Below are 15,115 nucleotides of genomic sequence, written 5' to 3'. Positions count from 1 at the left end.
GTTCTGCTCCTGACCCCACCGACACTGGTGTACCGGCTGTGTGACAGGCAGACAGCACTCTGGGCCTGTGGTACCCAGGTGTACACACGCACCCCCACACCCAGACACACATTTTATTCAAACAGAAACGAAAACTCCAAGCCCATCCATACACCATACCGGGTGGGCCCAGCCAGGAGTGCAGGCACCAGGAGCAACAGTACGGACGGACGCACGGCGCCCTCAGTGGGCATGGAGAGAACTGCCACTGGAGGGCTCTGCTGCTGGGACCCGCTCTGCTGGTGGAGGCAGGCTCACCCCAAGGGCTTGGTGGGCCCTGAGCTTGCGCTGAGGCGGCTCTACCTCTGCAGGCATCAACCCTTCACACAAAGAATCACAAGAACACCAACTGCGACTTCCCCCAGCCCAGGCCCTGTGGCAGTGTATTCCAGAACGGCCAGGGTTGTCAGCAGGGTCGCCGGATCCAGCCGGGATGTGGAAGCAGAGATGGGGCGGGAGGCTCACAGGGAACTCCCTCAGGTGTCCAGGCTGGTTGATTCCGGCAGCACTCGGATTCCAGACGGACTCTCAGAAGTGGGCAGCCAGGCCTTTCCCCGGAGGTTTCCCTTTCAGTCAGCAGCCTGGCAGCACTGCACCGCCACTCGGCATCTCAGTTCAGTCTAAACACGAATGCCCAGGATGCAGCCAACCCACAGTTGAACACTTCTTCAGCCCTGGCCCTCCCAACCCCAGGAAACATGGGCACCTGGGACAGCTAACTGTCCTACCCAGCTCTAGACCCCAGGCCCCCACACCAGGGGGCTTTACCCAGCGACCAAAGCTCTGGGGGGAGCAGGCCTCCCTTCTGGAGGTGCGGCTTTACACTTCTGGGTTTTGCGGGAAAAACAAAACCATCTCCTCAAGTAACATGTAAAACATGGTTGATAATCTGGATTTTTAATCCTCTATGGTCTCAAAGAACATGGAGCTTTATTCTCAAAACACTTTCCCCCTTTAAAAACCTCATTCGTGAAAAAATAAATAAATAAATAAATAAAAACCTCATTCGTGTTATTTGTAAAGCAAATGTGCTTTCAAGACTCTTTCGGAGGGGCTGCCGATGTCTGAGGAACCGGGGCACGCTGGGGAGCAGTGCTGGGCGCCAACCGGTAGCTGAACCCACCAGCCACTCTGTGGGAGAAAGACCCGGTGATCAGCTCCCACAGATCCCAGCTTAGGAAACGCTGCAGGGCATCCACCAGGGCAAAAAGCAATCCCAAGGCACACCACTGCCACCTGCTTAAAGAGACCACTTCTCAAGGTCAAAGGCACCACCCTGGCTGGAAAAATACCGGAGCTCTGCCCCTGCCTGCCCAAGGCCCAGCGTTCACCAGGCTGGATCTTGGTCCCCTGGGTCACCGACCCCCTGATAGTAAGTCCTGTGGCCCTGCACGTCCTGTCCCCCACCCCCAACTCCACTCTCTACCCACAGCCTCTGCTTGGTGCTTCAGAGCCCTTCCAGGGAGTGAGGGGAAAGAGGAGACAACGGGGAAGAGGGGGACACAGCTGGACACTGAGGGGGTGGGCGAATTAGATCAGAACGGGCATGAACTGTTGAATGTAAAACTGTGAGCTGCTCTACAAACCCTCGCCAGCTTCATGATAAATAAACCATTTAAACAAAACATAGCCTCTCCTGGCAAAACCGGCCTTCCCTACCCATCTCCTGCCCCCATACACTCCACTGAATCCCAGAAGCAGACTTCCCGGCCTCGGTCCCCCCACTCTCCCGACACCTGGTGGGCTCCCAACCACCCTTAAAGGTCTTCCCCTTGCTCATTACCCACCAACTAGCTGCAACCTAATCTGGGAGTCCCGGTCCTTCTCTGCAGACGCCAAGACGGTCTGCTTCCAGCTGCCTTGACTTGAAGACTGCCGGGCAGTCCTCAAAGGCCTTGGGCATTTCTTGTCAGCCACCTCTGATTCCTTCTGTGGCCTGGGGGTGACGTTCCCCCACAGATGACCACAGCCATGGTCTCCTGGACTCTAGGTGCAATCCCCTTGCTCCAAGCACTGACTCTCCCTATGCATAACCATAAACTCTTCAATCCAGCCCTGCTCACTCCTACGCAGACTCCTCCACCCATCACACCCAGCGCCAGCTCCCACAAACTGGCCATCACCCAGGGCTGCTGGTGCACCCTCCAGTCCCCGGACACCTTTTCATCCTGGCTGCTACTGCCGATAGTTAGCGTCCTCACCACTCCACTGCACAGCTAAGGGGATACAATCCATCATAGTGAGTTTCAAGATAAATTGGTAATTTCCTATTATCTTTGGTGCAAGAAGTTAAAATGCCTGTTAACCAAAAGGTCGTTAGTTCCAAACCAGCTGGCCCTCAGGAGAAAGAAGTAGGTAACAATTGGCCAATTGACTTAAGGTTGTTGTCTTGGAAACGCTCTGGGGTGGTCCTACTATGCCGTGGACATGGACGGACACCGTGGCTGCAACAAAGGCTCGGACACGGGACAGCTGTGAGGACGGTGCAGGGCCGGCGGTGTTGTTCTGTTGTGCACAGGGTGGCAGCTAAAACAACGGGGTCGAGGTGTGTCACAGACTCGACGGCATCAAGTCTCCATGTGGGAGACAGAGTTGGCACTGTGGTGGGGTAAGTGCCACGGGAAGGAATGCTCATCTTCCAGGAAATGGGCAGGTACATTTCCAAGTGGCAGCAAGGGACATACAATGAGGTTGCCATGACAAGTTATCTAAAGTAAAGAACTTGGAAGAGGGGACCCCTCTTCGTTAATCTTTTAAATTTGCATTCTTCCTTACATCCTCACAATCCCAAGCCATCAGCAGCTTGGCCCCTGGGATTGTCACCAGAAGGCCTACCTGCTACTCCCCTGACCCCCAAACATCTCTGCAAATGCACCTCTCTCTGTCCTCTTAATATCCACCAGGGGTCCTCCCACTCCTCAAGCACAGACAGGAGCCACACCTCACAGCCTCACCCCACCCCACCCACCTAGTACCTTCTCAGCTCTCCCAATTGGCACTGCAGAACCGGACCTCTGGGGGCAGGACACTTCCTACCTGTCCCAACTGTGACCAGTCTTTCTTGAGAAACAGCGTCCTAACCAGGCTGGGCCAAGACCCTCTCCTGGATATTCATCTGGTACTCCCCACACTCCCCAGATGCCTGAGTGTGCAGCGAATCGCTCCAGACTTGCACACCTCCAGGTAGGGGATCTGCTTCTAGCTGAGCACTTTTCTGCCTCTTGACAATCGCTTCATCCGATGGCGCGTGATGCCTTGGTGGCAGTTTTAATGCTGACTCAATAATGAAGCTTTTTGTGCAAAAAGGCTGGGAAGCAGTAGCAAGGCGCTGTCTATTCCCTGGAATTGGGGAGAGGGGTGTCAGTAGGGCTAGGGGACTGGCTGTTGAGGGGAGGGAGCCCTGCAGCCCCAGCCTCTTTGGACTGCAATGGTCACAGTCTCTGAGAATTTTGCACGAGTAACTCTGAAAAGCGTTTTAAAGCTCTGTGTTTCCCTTGCTTGTTTTAAGTTGGCACCTAAAGTATTGATCACAGGTCCTGAGAGTTGCGATTAGTGTAGCGGTGCAGATGCAGCTTCAATAACTGGTGTCGAAACTCGAGACCTGAAAGTCCTGTGTTCTCTGGATGGAGAACAGCTCGAACCCGTCTTCACCGCTCTGGACGGGGTTCAGGTTGCATAAAGGTGAACGAGCAATGCCACCAACCCACCTCACCCCTGGTCTAGTTCAGAAAGCCAGGGTTCCCGCCGGAGGCCACGGCGGGTGCCTCTCAAAGTTTCTAAGGGCACGTCCGCCCCGCTGCGCTGGGACGCCTTCCCCATGACCCTCCCTCCAGCACCGGGAAGTCAAGACAGATGCAATCAAATAAGCAAACAGACCCACAAACGCGTGCTCCGGCCTCGGCGGGCGCTCCCCCGCGTGCCCGCCTCGAACCCCCGCTCCGTGGTCACCCTCTCGAACCGGCCGGTCCCTTCCCTCGGCTCAGGCGCCGCAAACGAGCGTTTGTGGAGTGAGGTGACTGTGCTGGGCCGAAGGGGCTCCCTGCGGGGCTCTGTTCACCCATCTGACCTCGAGCGGGTCTGCGCTCCACGACCCTCGAGAAATAACCTCGACAGCCTGCGTAAAAACCCGCGCCCGGCCCGGCCGGACGGCTCCGCCCTCTGGCCTGGAGAGGGCTAGCGCCCGGGATGCAAGGCCGTCGGGAAGCGGCTCGTCTGCGGGGCGACCTAGGAGCCCCGGGCAGCCTTCCCCCCACCCTTGTCCCTCTCCCCAAGCCTCACACAAACGACGGGAAAGGACGCCGGAATCTTCGCACCCAACTGAGTTTAGACGTCGCCATTCCGCGCAAAGTTTCTGCATCCGGACGCCGCCTCGTCAGCCATTTTCCACCCCTCTGGGGAAGCGGTCGATGCCTTTTGACTCTCGCGCCAACCCGTAGAACAAGGGCACCGCGCGAGGGGTACTTCTGCGCAAGGGCGGAAGTGCGTCTGCGCTTCCGGGCGGCCGCCGGGCCCCGCCCCCTCGCGGGAACGCTCCATTGGTTGCCGGCTGAAGTTATCGCGAGAGGAGGCTGAGGGGGCGCCGCCGCTGTGTCGCCTCCTGCCCCCGCCCCCGCCCTGCTGGGGCCGCCGCCCGCTCCTGAGCCCGGCCCCAGCCCCGAGCGGCCGCCCAGCAGCCGCCGTCGAGACCGCGCCGCGCGGGCGGCGGGCCCCACGGTAAGATGGCCGCTGCGGCCGAGCGTCGCCCGAGCGCGGGGAGGGCGGGCGGACCGGGGCCCGTGGGCAGGTCGGGGCCCGGAGCCCGGCCGAGCCGTCCCGAGGGGCGTCTCCACAGGGGAGCGTCGCGGGCCCGAGGGGCGGCCGAGGACGTGTCCCCTGGACTCGCTTGAAGCGGCGCCTCACGGCCCCGTGCTCGCGCCCGCGGTGAGGCTGCTCGGCGGGCCGTGTTTGGGTCGTCGTCTTCCGGCGCGGAGCGGACGCCTGGCCTGGGGGCACCTGGGAGCTGTCGGCCGGCCTGCCCTGGGAGGGGCCGGGGGTGAGGGCCAGCGACCTGGCTCGCAGGGCCCCCTGGACGAACGCGGGGCAAGCCTGCTTTTAACAGCCGACTCGGGCAGGGCCCTCCTCCGCAAGGCAGGAAAGCCCGTGGTGGCGGCGGCGGCGGCCCCGAGGTAGGGGCACCTGGGCAGTTTGGGCTGGGGGTCGGTACTGCAGAGCGCCGTGGGCTCTGAGAAGGGCGCTTGCTTCACCGGTCGGGGTGTCGATAGCTGTCATCTCTGGATCCAGGTCCTCTCTCAGGAGTGCTCATCACACAACACTGCCTTGATTTCTCTCCAGCACAGCTCCGTGCCGCCTTTCCTGTGAGCCTCGGGCGACTCTGGGATCTGGCCTCGCGGACTGTGGCCTGTGCCCCTCTGCTTCCCCACGGGCACTTTCTCCCTAGGCGAGCTTGCCCAGCCCGTGCAGTGAAGTGCATGTCTTTGTGGATTTGTCTGTAATTGATGTTTCCAGCGCCGGGGCCTGGGACCTGTAATCATGGCCCTGCTTGACTTCTCCACCGACTTGTCTTAATAGTCTCCCCAAACCTGTTCCACTGCCAGTTCATCATCTTAAGCCCTGGCCCCATATGCCAAAGGTCTCAATCCTGCACCTCCGGTCTTCCAAGGTCCTCCCCATGTCCCATTGTGGGCTCAGTGCCCAAATCATTGGATCTGGCCTGCCTTCCTCCAGCACACACTCATTCAGTTCTCTTACCGGTGACACAGCTCCTCGTGTATCCCTGGGCGTAGAGTTACGCCCACAGTGTGTGCACACCTGTAATTCACAAAGCTAGAGGATGACAGGCCGTTGCACACCCACGACCCATCCTGGGAGCCAGCGCCCCTTCCCCACAGGTAACACCTAGGTTTGCTAGTTCCTGCCCTTCATTAACCCTGTAGGGTGGCCCCGAGTCAGAGTGGACTCAGTGGTGGCGGTGAGTGAGACCCTGCCGTGAAAACATGGTTCTGTTCATCTGCATGTGTTCTTCAAGCGCGTTGTGTCTGGTGTCAGCAAAGCTGTGACACCGCACTTGGGCCTGTGCGACTTGCACCTGGGCAGCTTCTGGGAGTCATCTTTGTGACTGTGTGAGCTCGCCGTACAACTTCAAGGTCAAGTTCTGTTGTGTGAGCAACTGCAGTTCCTTCTTGGCCACCCAGAAAACCCGATAGCTCTGAAAACCAAGCCCTTTTGTTTGTAACCCTCTGGGGATAAAACTTTGCCTGATTATGACTGTTTAAGAGGCTTTGCCCACTTAGCACGGCTGCTTTGTGGGAGGATGTCTGATTAGAGATGCTGCCTCAGAAGCCCTAACCCCCCTCTCGCAGTGAGGATGCTCCTAATGTAGGGTGCATTGTGCCACATATATGCTCTGCACTCTGAAGGATTCTGAGTTCTAGAACACATCACCCCAATATGCCTGGTCTTGGCACAAGGGACTCCATTTTGAATCCGGCACCTTCTTGGTTCTCAGAACTCACCTCTCATGGGCCTCCCTCACATCGGCCTCCCCTCCCCTCGCTGAAAATCACCAGTTCTGAGAACCAGATATCCTCGAGAAAGAATGTTCTTTGAAGATATGTTTACTTTACCTGCCCCAGTACCTATAGATAAGATTAACGACCACTTCCCTGCATCCCTTGAAGATGTGTTTATTCCACCCATCCCGGACCTATAGATAAAATTAATGAGCGCTTCCCTTTGAAGCCCCTGTGTGCAGCTGTGCCTGCCACCAGGGGATATAAAAACGCAGCCAGAAATTCCCCTCGCGCGGTTTCATTAGCTCAATACGTGAGTTACTGAACCCGTCCGCAAGCTTCTCAATAAAGCCTGCTTCTAAAACTTTACCAGTTGGATCTTTAATTCCGCTTCGCGCCCCCAAAAACCCTTACACAATGGACCTTGAGTCCCTTCCACCCTGTGGCTGTTTAGGGCAGCAGGCTTGTATGTCCCTTGGTGCACATTTGTGAGTTTTTCTAGAGTGTCCACATCTAGCCGGGGTGGAGTTGCTAGGTTGGGAAGAGAACCCCTCCCCGCCACCTTATCTATTAGCTCGTCGGACTGTGGTGGTTCACGTGGTGGCTATGACGTCAGAAGGGTGCCACCGGTGTTTTACATTCCAGTCGGGTCACTCGTGGGCAGGTTTTAGGAGAGCTTCCAGGCTAAAACAACACTAGGAAGAAAGAAAGGCCTGGCGATCCGTCTCTGCACATTAGCCCGTGAAAACCCTGTGGATCATCGCAGGGCGTGGTCCAGTGTGGTGCTGGAGGATGAACCCCTCAGAATGCGCAGTGGCTGCAGCAGTGTTCTCCAGCACAGGAGCCTGCACGAGCCCGCAGTGTGTTCCGTGAGCCAGTCAACAGCCGCTGGTAAGGACTGGGAGCGCACGCAGGCGGCCTTCGAGGAGCAGGCCAGCTGGTTCCCGGTTGTTAGGCCGATGCATGGTGACCCCTGTGCAACAGAGCCAAACCCTGCCTGGCCCAGTGCCACCTCACAGTGGTGATTAGCTTTGAACCCGTTGTTGTAGCCACTGTGTCAGTCCATCTTCTTGATGCCCTCCCACTACACCGAGCCTGATGTCCTCCTCTTCCAGGGACTGGTCTCTCACCACCCCTGTATTCTAACAGCAGTGTGAAAGCGTTCAAGGCTTTGCCTACACTCAGGCTTCTTAATCTGTTCAGACCAGAAGTCCTGGTGGCATGGGGGTTTCCCCTGTGTGCTGCATGTCAGCAGTTAAGAACCACCAGCCACTCCACCAGAGAAAGGCAGAGCTTTCTACCCTGGCCAGTAGGGTCGCTGTGAGTCGGCTTTGACTCTGTGGCAGTGAATTTGGCGGGTTTTGTTTTGTTTTGTTGAGTGGGTGTATGACCAGAGCCTGTCATCCTTGAGCTTGTGGCTCCCAGGGGCTGCCTTTAATGGATATTGGGGTCTCGGTATCTTTCTCCAATCTCTTAGTCTCTTCGTTCTAGGATCTCTCAGCACCTTTCTTCTACCTTCTAATCGCGTAACCATCTTCTTGGTCTCCAGACGCGTTTGTACCTCAGGCCTGGCTTCCAGGGTGACGGTCTCCTCCCCTCCCTGTGCTTCCCCCACAACGGCTCGCTCTCCATTTCTGAAGCGCTATGACTGGTCGGACTTGGGCACCAGGACTTTCTTTTCCTTGTAGAGTAACCAGAATGAGCTACTCGGAGAAGCCCGACGAGATCACGAAAGATGAGTGGGTGGAGAAGCTCAATAACTTACATGTTCAGCGAGCAGACATGAACCGGCTCATCATGAACTACCTCGTCACAGGTAACGGCGTGCATGCACCAGGGGCAGGGGTGCTCGGACACGCTCCCCCTCTGTACGTGTTGCCCTGTTGCTGAGGACCGGGGGGAGTGATGCGGTGTGCAGACAGCCACATAAGCACAGCGGACATGTCATAAGCACGGGTGGGTGTGCGTGTCGCCTAATGTTGCTCGGAGTCTGACTGCATGTGCGCCCCTGCTCTCGAGTCAAAACTGACTCGATGGCCATGGATTGGTGTGAGGTTTTTAGGCAATGACTTTTAAGACCCCCAAACCCAGACTTGCTGCACTGGACCACAGTCAGATGAGGCCAAGGATGGGCCCCGGCTGCAGGCTGGCTAGCTCAGTGTTGTCTGCTGAGTGGGCGGTGGCGGTGGCGGTGGCGGTGGCAGCGGTGCTTGCTGCTCCTGCTCTAGGCAAGCAAAACAGCCGGCTGGCAGGGTGACCCTCCCGCTGTGCTCCACTGTGCCTGCCATTGCCAGTCTTCTAGCTGCCCAGGGCCCTCGAGGACAACCCACAGTGTGCTCCCATGAGGTTTTGATAATGCTCTTGAGTCACCATCTGGGTGCACACGGCCCTATTCCCACATAACACAAGAGTCTCGGCGGTTTAGTGGTTACACACTGGCCTGCTAACCACAAGGACTGGAGTCAGCTGCTCCAGACGGGGAGGAGGAGGCTGCCCGCCCCATAAAGATGTGTTCTGGGGCACTGTGAGGCGCTGTGCCCCCTTTCCTACAGAGTGGGTGAGCTGGGGCTGACTTGCCTGCGGGGTTGGGTTTGGGAGCTGGTGTGGTATAGTGGGCATTAAGCAGCAGGTACCTCTGTACCCTTCATCTTGTGAGAGCACTTCCAGGGAACCAGGTATCCGGGGATTTCAGACCCAAGGGGAAACGTGGGCCTTATTTCTGCTGGGTTTTATGGTCACACACTTAGGAAAATTAAGGATGTTCTGAAGCAGGAGTCAGGCCCCCCTGGCCAGAAGCATGAAAAATGGTTGCAGGTCCTCAGGCTCAGGCAGCCCTCACTACGATCTGGGAGTTTACTCATAAAGCAAGCTCTCTCCACTTAATCCCAAGGAGAGACGGGTGAGAAGGTTTGGGAGGCGATGGAGAATGCAAGGCCTGGGCAGCACAGACTCTGATTTGATGTTGGTAAGAACTATGGCCTCACTGGAGACTCACCTGGCACCAGCCCAGCGGCTGACCAGCGTCTGTGCGGTCAGTCTCGGCCTCACCACCGCAAGATCTTCACCGCAGAGCCATGCCTCCAGCAGAGGGGGTTGTCCCTGGGTGGAGAGGGGTGTGGTGGGTGGGGAGTGGTGCTATCTCAAGTCCTCAGTGTCCTGGTGAGGCTGTGGGGTGGCGCCCGGGGCTCCTGGAAGAGAAAGGCTGTGTGCTGGACCTGAGAGCTGTCTGGAGGATGGGGGCTGTGTGAGCCTCCTGCCTGAACTCCTGATGGGAGGGGCCTTTCCTTGTCAGAGGGCTTTAAGGAAGCTGCGGAAAAGTTCCGGCTGGAGTCTGGGATTGAGCCTAGTGTGGACCTGGAAACGCTGGACGAGCGAATCAAGATCCGGGAGATGATCCTGAAAGGGCAGATCCAAGAGGCCATCGCGCTCATCAACAGCCTGCACCCAGAGCTGCTGGACACCAACCGCTACCTGTACTTCCATCTGCAGGTGAGCGGTGCAGGTGCGACCGCGTGCTGCTCTCCCAAGGGGTTGGTGCTGGGCCTGTCTCACTGCGGCCACCCAGCTGTGCCACCTCAGCTGCTTTCTTTGTCCCTGAGTAGCAGCAACACCTGATCGAGCTGATCAGGCAGCGGGAGACGGAGGCGGCGCTGGAGTTTGCCCAGACACAGCTGGCGGAGCAGGGCGAGGAGAGCCGGGAGTGCCTGACGGAGATGGAGCGCACTCTGGCCCTGCTGGCCTTCGACAGCCCCGAGGAGTCGCCCTTTGGAGACCTCCTCAACATGATGCAGCGGCAGAAGGTTGGGAGCTGGTGGGCGGGGAGGGAGCCTCAGAGGCCCGTCTAAGATGTGAGTGTCAGCTGGGCTCCAGGCTAAGGCCCTGGAATGCGCAGCTCACCTCCCTCTGCTGAGCTCCTGAGAGCAGGTCTCAGTCATGCCCTCATGCCCGTTCCCAGTGCTTCTGTGTCCCAGCCAAACATGGCAGCTCATTACGTCTCCAAACACACCCCTCCCTCCCCACCTGTCACGACAGACAGGACCTGCTCTGGCCTGTCTCCCACCTCGTGGGCAGCACAAGCCTGTCCGTCTGTCTGCGTAGGTTCCCCTCAGGGCCAGGGCTGTGTGCCTGATGTTTCCCACCTTGGCCAGGGAGGGATGTGGCAGGTCCTGCTCTCTCCAGCGCCCTGCCGTCATCAGCACACTTACTTCCCAGGTATGGAGCGAGGTGAACCAAGCTGTCCTCGACTATGAGAATCGAGAGTCCACCCCCAAGCTGGCCAAGCTACTGAAACTCCTGCTTTGGGCTCAGAATGAGCTGGACCAGAAGAAAGTGAAATACCCCAAAATGACAGACCTCAGCAAGGGGGTGATTGAGGAGCCCAAGTAGGGCCGCCAGCTGGCGCCCCAGTGCGCCATATGCCCGGGACTGACGGCAGCAGAGGACAGACGGATGCGGCCTTGGTTTTGGTTTTGAGGCAGCTTCTCTCCCGAGCCTCACACGGCCTGCAGGTGCTGGGAGTGCTGGGACAGCACCACCTGTCGCTGTCTCGGAGCCTCCGCTGCAGGGTTCATCACAGACGCCGAGGGCTGAGGGCTGGGTACTGGGGGACACGGCCTCCTCAGGCCCCCAGCTGGGAGGGTGAGGGAGCACGGGTCTGTTTCTCTCAGGGCTAAGAGGCAGACACGGGCTTCCTCATACCCCTTTGGGCTGGCAGGCTTTTGATGAGACATGGCGCCCTCCCTCGGTTGTTCATTTTTCAAGGACAGAATATATAAATTTGTAAATCCTCATTCAAGGACTTGTGTTGCGTGCAGGTCTGGAGTTTGCTTTCCTTCCCTGGGGCCTTGGGCCGCGTGCTCTAGGCTGTGTGCGTGTGTGCGTGCGTGCGTGCGTGCGTAGGGGGGACAGGCTGCGTGGTCCTGTTTTCAGTGTGCGTGGGTGCTGTTGAGAGCTGCACTTCACTGGCCTGCGGCCCTCTTTTCTAGACAGTGATGCTGGAAATAAAGGCTTCTCTGATTTCAACAGTGACTAAACGGCCTCAGGACGTCTTACTCACTGGAAACCAGCCTGGGTGTCCTGGGATGGCGTGTCGTCCCCAAGAAGAGGCCCCACGCTGTGGGCGACAGGAGCAATGGGCGCTGGAAATGCCCCTGCGTGAGGCTGTCATGAGAGCCATGGGTGACGCAGTTAGAGCTCAAAGCATCCGTCCAGCGTAGCGTTTGGTGCTCGTTTGTCACCTGCACCGTTGCCTGGGTTTGGTGGGAAGTGTGTGCTGGGTCTGGGGCTTCCTGAAGGACGGACCGGAAGCCATGCCGGGGGCCGAGGATCCTCCAGCTGCCTTGGGGACACACTGAGCACGCGCGTGCACACGGGCACCAAGGCATGGGGAGGATGTCAGTCCTGTTGACGATGGGGATGTCCGTGCCTGTGGCTTAGGAAGCAAGAGGTGCCTGAGTCACTCAGGTTAGATGGGTGTGGCCGTACCCACAGACCGATGGACGGAGGAGGCAAGTTGACAGGTGTGCACAGGCCCCTGTGCTGCAGGTGGTGGTGCATCCGCCTGGAGTCCGGCTCTGCTGTTGCTGCCCACGGGCAGGGCTCACTTGACACGTCATCTCAGCATACCCAGATGATGCACTCAAGGGTCTCCGTGGAAGGTTCTTGCACCCTGCCCTCAGCCCTGGATGCGAAGTGCCCTCCTCCCTCCTCCCCACCCCACCCCCAGCTGTAGCCAGTCCTCAGTGGGCGCCTGCCCGGGACTGAGGACAGTAAGAAGCCTCGAGAGGGAAGCTGCACGCTTGGGGCGTGCGTGGGTCACTAGAGCAGAGGCTGGCCCACTTGTTTGGAGAGAGGTGCGGTGAAACAGTCCAGAGCAACACCAGCTCACTCAGCGGATCCCTGCTCACCTGCGAGGTGCGCATGAGAGTTCACGTGGTGAACATGTAGCCATCGGGACCCAGACGCTGCCCCAATGCAGCGACCCTGCAGACAGACAGCAGGGCCCCTCTGGGACAGACAGCTCATCCTCCTGAGGAGTGGTTGGGTTCAAGCGGCTGACCTTGTGGTCAGCAGCCCTCTGCACCACCAGGGCTCCTGAGTCCACATGGCTCAGTCAAAATCTGAAGGGAGAGGGCCTGTGTGGCTGCAGAAGGCCAGTGCTGGTGCGTGAGCTGCCCCTCGTGGCAGAGGCTACCCGAGGAATAAGACCAATGTGGTGTTGCCCTGAGCAGTCCCCATCCACAAGGAGCAAAAGCAGCGGGCCACCATCAACATGAGCTGATGGCACAGGCCCAGGGCAGTACTTCCCCTTGGGAGGGGTGGGGGTCACCCTGGGATCATGGCTCCAGACTTTTCCGCACCTTGCATGTGTTTTGTTTCCTTTTTCAGCAAACAAACAAACAGCCACTGAGCGGGGAACTGGTGAGCACTGTTGCCCTCCCTGCTCAGGCCAGGCTCGGACACTGAGCGCGTTTCGTAGAGGTAGTTTCTTGGCGTGCCTCCCCGTGGAAAGTGCCATGAAGTCAACGCAGTGTTAGGAGTGCTGGTCCTCTGAGCTGCTCTCCGGAACCCACTGGAGGGACCCTCCCAGTCGAATCTTTCTGAGACACCTGGAATCAGGGTGTCTGCGTTTGTGGAATGGCACATACTCCCTGGAACCAGTGTTGGTGATCCAAGTCGGCACATGGCTGCAGACAGGTGGTCCTGTGGACGCTGCTGTAGAAATACAGGTTGGCGAGCTTGGACCTCTTCCAGCCGACCCCTCACGCTGAGATCCACAGACCTGGACACTAGTGGGCAATGCTCAGCAAGGGATGTTGATTTGTACTCTCCGCTGCTTCTGCCTTCTGCACACTCTTCACCTCAAAGCATGATGGGAACAGGGCTTTCAGGAAGATCCTGACGCATTTTATATGAGGCCAAAGGACTCTTGCTCATGAAAACCAGCCAGGAGCCCTCTGGGTTGTCTGACCAAACCTCGCGTGGACAAAGACCATCCAGAGCCGATGCTGGGTCGGCACGTGGCCCAGGTGGCAGGTCAGAGGCAGGCACAGTGCCGTCACACAGGACCCCTGCAGCCCTCAATGGCCCCTGCCTTGTTGGCAAGTTCTAAGCCACTGGGACTGTCCTTTGGATATGGCTGTGCTTTTCTTCAGGAAAGAAGGCATTGTTCCCTCAGCTTTTCCGTAGACCATTCTGTGTGAGCCCGTCATCTGCTGTCTTGCTTTTTAACAGATGGAGCCTGGAACGCTGCCTCCTCCTCAGCCCACCCCTCCTGCCCTCCCAATCTGAAAGCTGCAGACAGGAGGCTGCGTGGCCGCCTGCTCAGACTCTGATAGTGAAGCTCTCCCATTTGCCTGGGAAGAGTCATCAGGGTCAGCACGAGCTTGGTTTGGGTGGTTTGCCCGAGTGATGCCCAGTCAGGGCAAAGGACACGTGGTGGGCTGCCCAGCCACAGTGCTGTGTGGCGTGGTCTGGTCCTGCACTGTGCGGCCTGCCAGGGTGTCCCCTCTGTGCCTGGCTACTAGTTCCTATTTATAGGCTGGAGCTATTTGTCTGCCCCCCCCCCCCATTGGTTTAAGTTTCGATACCACATTTTTCTTATGGAAATTTTCAAACATATAAATAAGAACCCAACGCCACCAGCCCACACCCTGCACTTGGCTTCCCAAGCCCGAAGGACAGATGGGCCACTTTATCCCGCCCCTCACTGCCCCTGCCCTGCTCCCCACCCAGCAGAGGCACGGCCTGCCTCTCCCCTGCCTGCTGTGTGGCCTGTCTGGACGCAGCCTTCATCTGTACTGCCCGCTCCTACGTGCATCTTCCCCGAAGGAAGTGGCTGGAGGGCCTGGCCGCCGTGCAACAGCCTTGGCATGGCCTGAGCCTGTTGCCTTTTCAGGACAGATGCCAGCTGAGAAGGGGCGTGGGAGGGGCAGGATGTCTTCCCCTTGAGTGCATGCTTGTGTTTTGTAGCAGGAAGCGGGTACTGATGTAACTGGGGTTTTGCACGACTGGGCTCTCAGTCCAGGTGGGGCCTGCAGACGTTCTGACACCTGGTCTCCCTGAAATAAAGTGACAAGTGGATGTTGTCCCCACTGCCCTTTGTGAACTCTGTGTGGCACCGAGCCATCAGCTGTGGGGCTCAGATGCATCTGCACCCCCTAGAGCAGCAGTTCTCAACCTGTGGGTTGCGACTCCTTTGGGGGTCAAATGGCCCTTTCACAGGGGTCTCCTGATTCTTAACAGTAGCAAAATTACAGTTATGAAATAGCAACAAAAATAATGTTATAATTGGGGGTCACCATAACATGAGGAACTGTATTAAAGGGTTGTGGCATTAGGAAGGTTGAGAGCCACTGCCCTAGAGGAACGGGGAGGGGGTGGGCTGTACCACAGGCATGCAGTGCCCTGCCCCCAAGCTGCTGCTCAGGAAACAGCTCCCCACCTGGCTGCCTGGGCTCATATCCTGAGACCCAGGCAATGCCCTGCAAACAGGTCTCCTTGCAGCAGGGCAGGCCAGTCTTCCAGGGTTCCTGGGGAGGCAGAATGGAGCGGGCACTGTTCCCTGC

At 58.1% G+C, this 15,115-nt stretch overlaps 2 protein-coding genes across 5 annotated transcripts in view; one reads left to right on the top strand and one right to left on the bottom strand.

The window, feature by feature from the left end:
- The window catches only part of DIDO1 (death inducer-obliterator 1), a 44,070-nt gene extending 39,650 nt beyond the window's left edge, over positions 1-4,420 (bottom strand). For 2 of the 3 annotated variants that reach the window (XM_045296913.1, XM_013008136.2), the window contains exon 1: positions 4,318-4,420. The gene's annotated coding sequence lies outside the window, so the exon portion shown is untranslated. The remainder of the gene's footprint in view (positions 1-4,317) is intronic. The other variant, XM_045296915.1, reaches the window with a different exon arrangement.
- Positions 4,421-4,675: 255 nt separating this feature from the next.
- GID8 (GID complex subunit 8 homolog) lies at positions 4,676-11,576 on the top strand. 2 transcript variants are annotated; one of them, XM_045296968.1, is made up of 5 exons: positions 4,676-4,752; positions 8,237-8,364; positions 9,841-10,037; positions 10,151-10,348; positions 10,761-11,576. In XM_045296968.1, the coding sequence occupies exons 2-5, from the start codon at positions 8,247-8,249 to the stop codon at positions 10,932-10,934; spliced, it is 687 nt and encodes a 228-aa protein (XP_045152903.1). In that variant the 5' UTR covers positions 4,676-4,752; positions 8,237-8,246; the 3' UTR covers positions 10,935-11,576. The 2 variants fall into 2 exon arrangements, with proteins under 2 accessions (XP_045152903.1, XP_045152902.1); XM_045296967.1 differs by lacking the exon at positions 4,676-4,752 and having other exon boundaries at positions 7,999-8,364.
- Positions 11,577-15,115: the final 3,539 nt, after the last annotated feature.

The sequence above is a fragment of the Echinops telfairi genome, unplaced genomic scaffold (genome assembly GCF_000313985.2).
Source record: "Echinops telfairi isolate 266 unplaced genomic scaffold, ASM31398v2 ScPeMD7_7414;HRSCAF=8452, whole genome shotgun sequence".
In the NCBI taxonomy this organism is placed as follows: Eukaryota; Metazoa; Chordata; class Mammalia; order Afrosoricida; family Tenrecidae; genus Echinops; species Echinops telfairi.
The sequence above is the reverse complement of the archived record's forward strand: the minus strand, read 5'-3'. Positions and strand labels throughout refer to the sequence as shown.

Excerpts from the sequence above, each read along its gene's own strand:
- GID8 (XM_045296967.1), top strand. The coding sequence starts at position 8,193 with ATGACTGGTCGGACTTGGGCACCAGGACTTTCTTTTCCTTGTAGAGTA. Across the intron at positions 10,038-10,150 it reads ACCTGTACTTCCATCTGCAG|CAGCAACACCTGATCGAGCT; the intron begins GTGAGCGGTGCA and ends GTCCCTGAGTAG. Across the intron at positions 10,349-10,760 it reads ACATGATGCAGCGGCAGAAG|GTATGGAGCGAGGTGAACCA; the intron begins GTTGGGAGCTGG and ends CTTACTTCCCAG.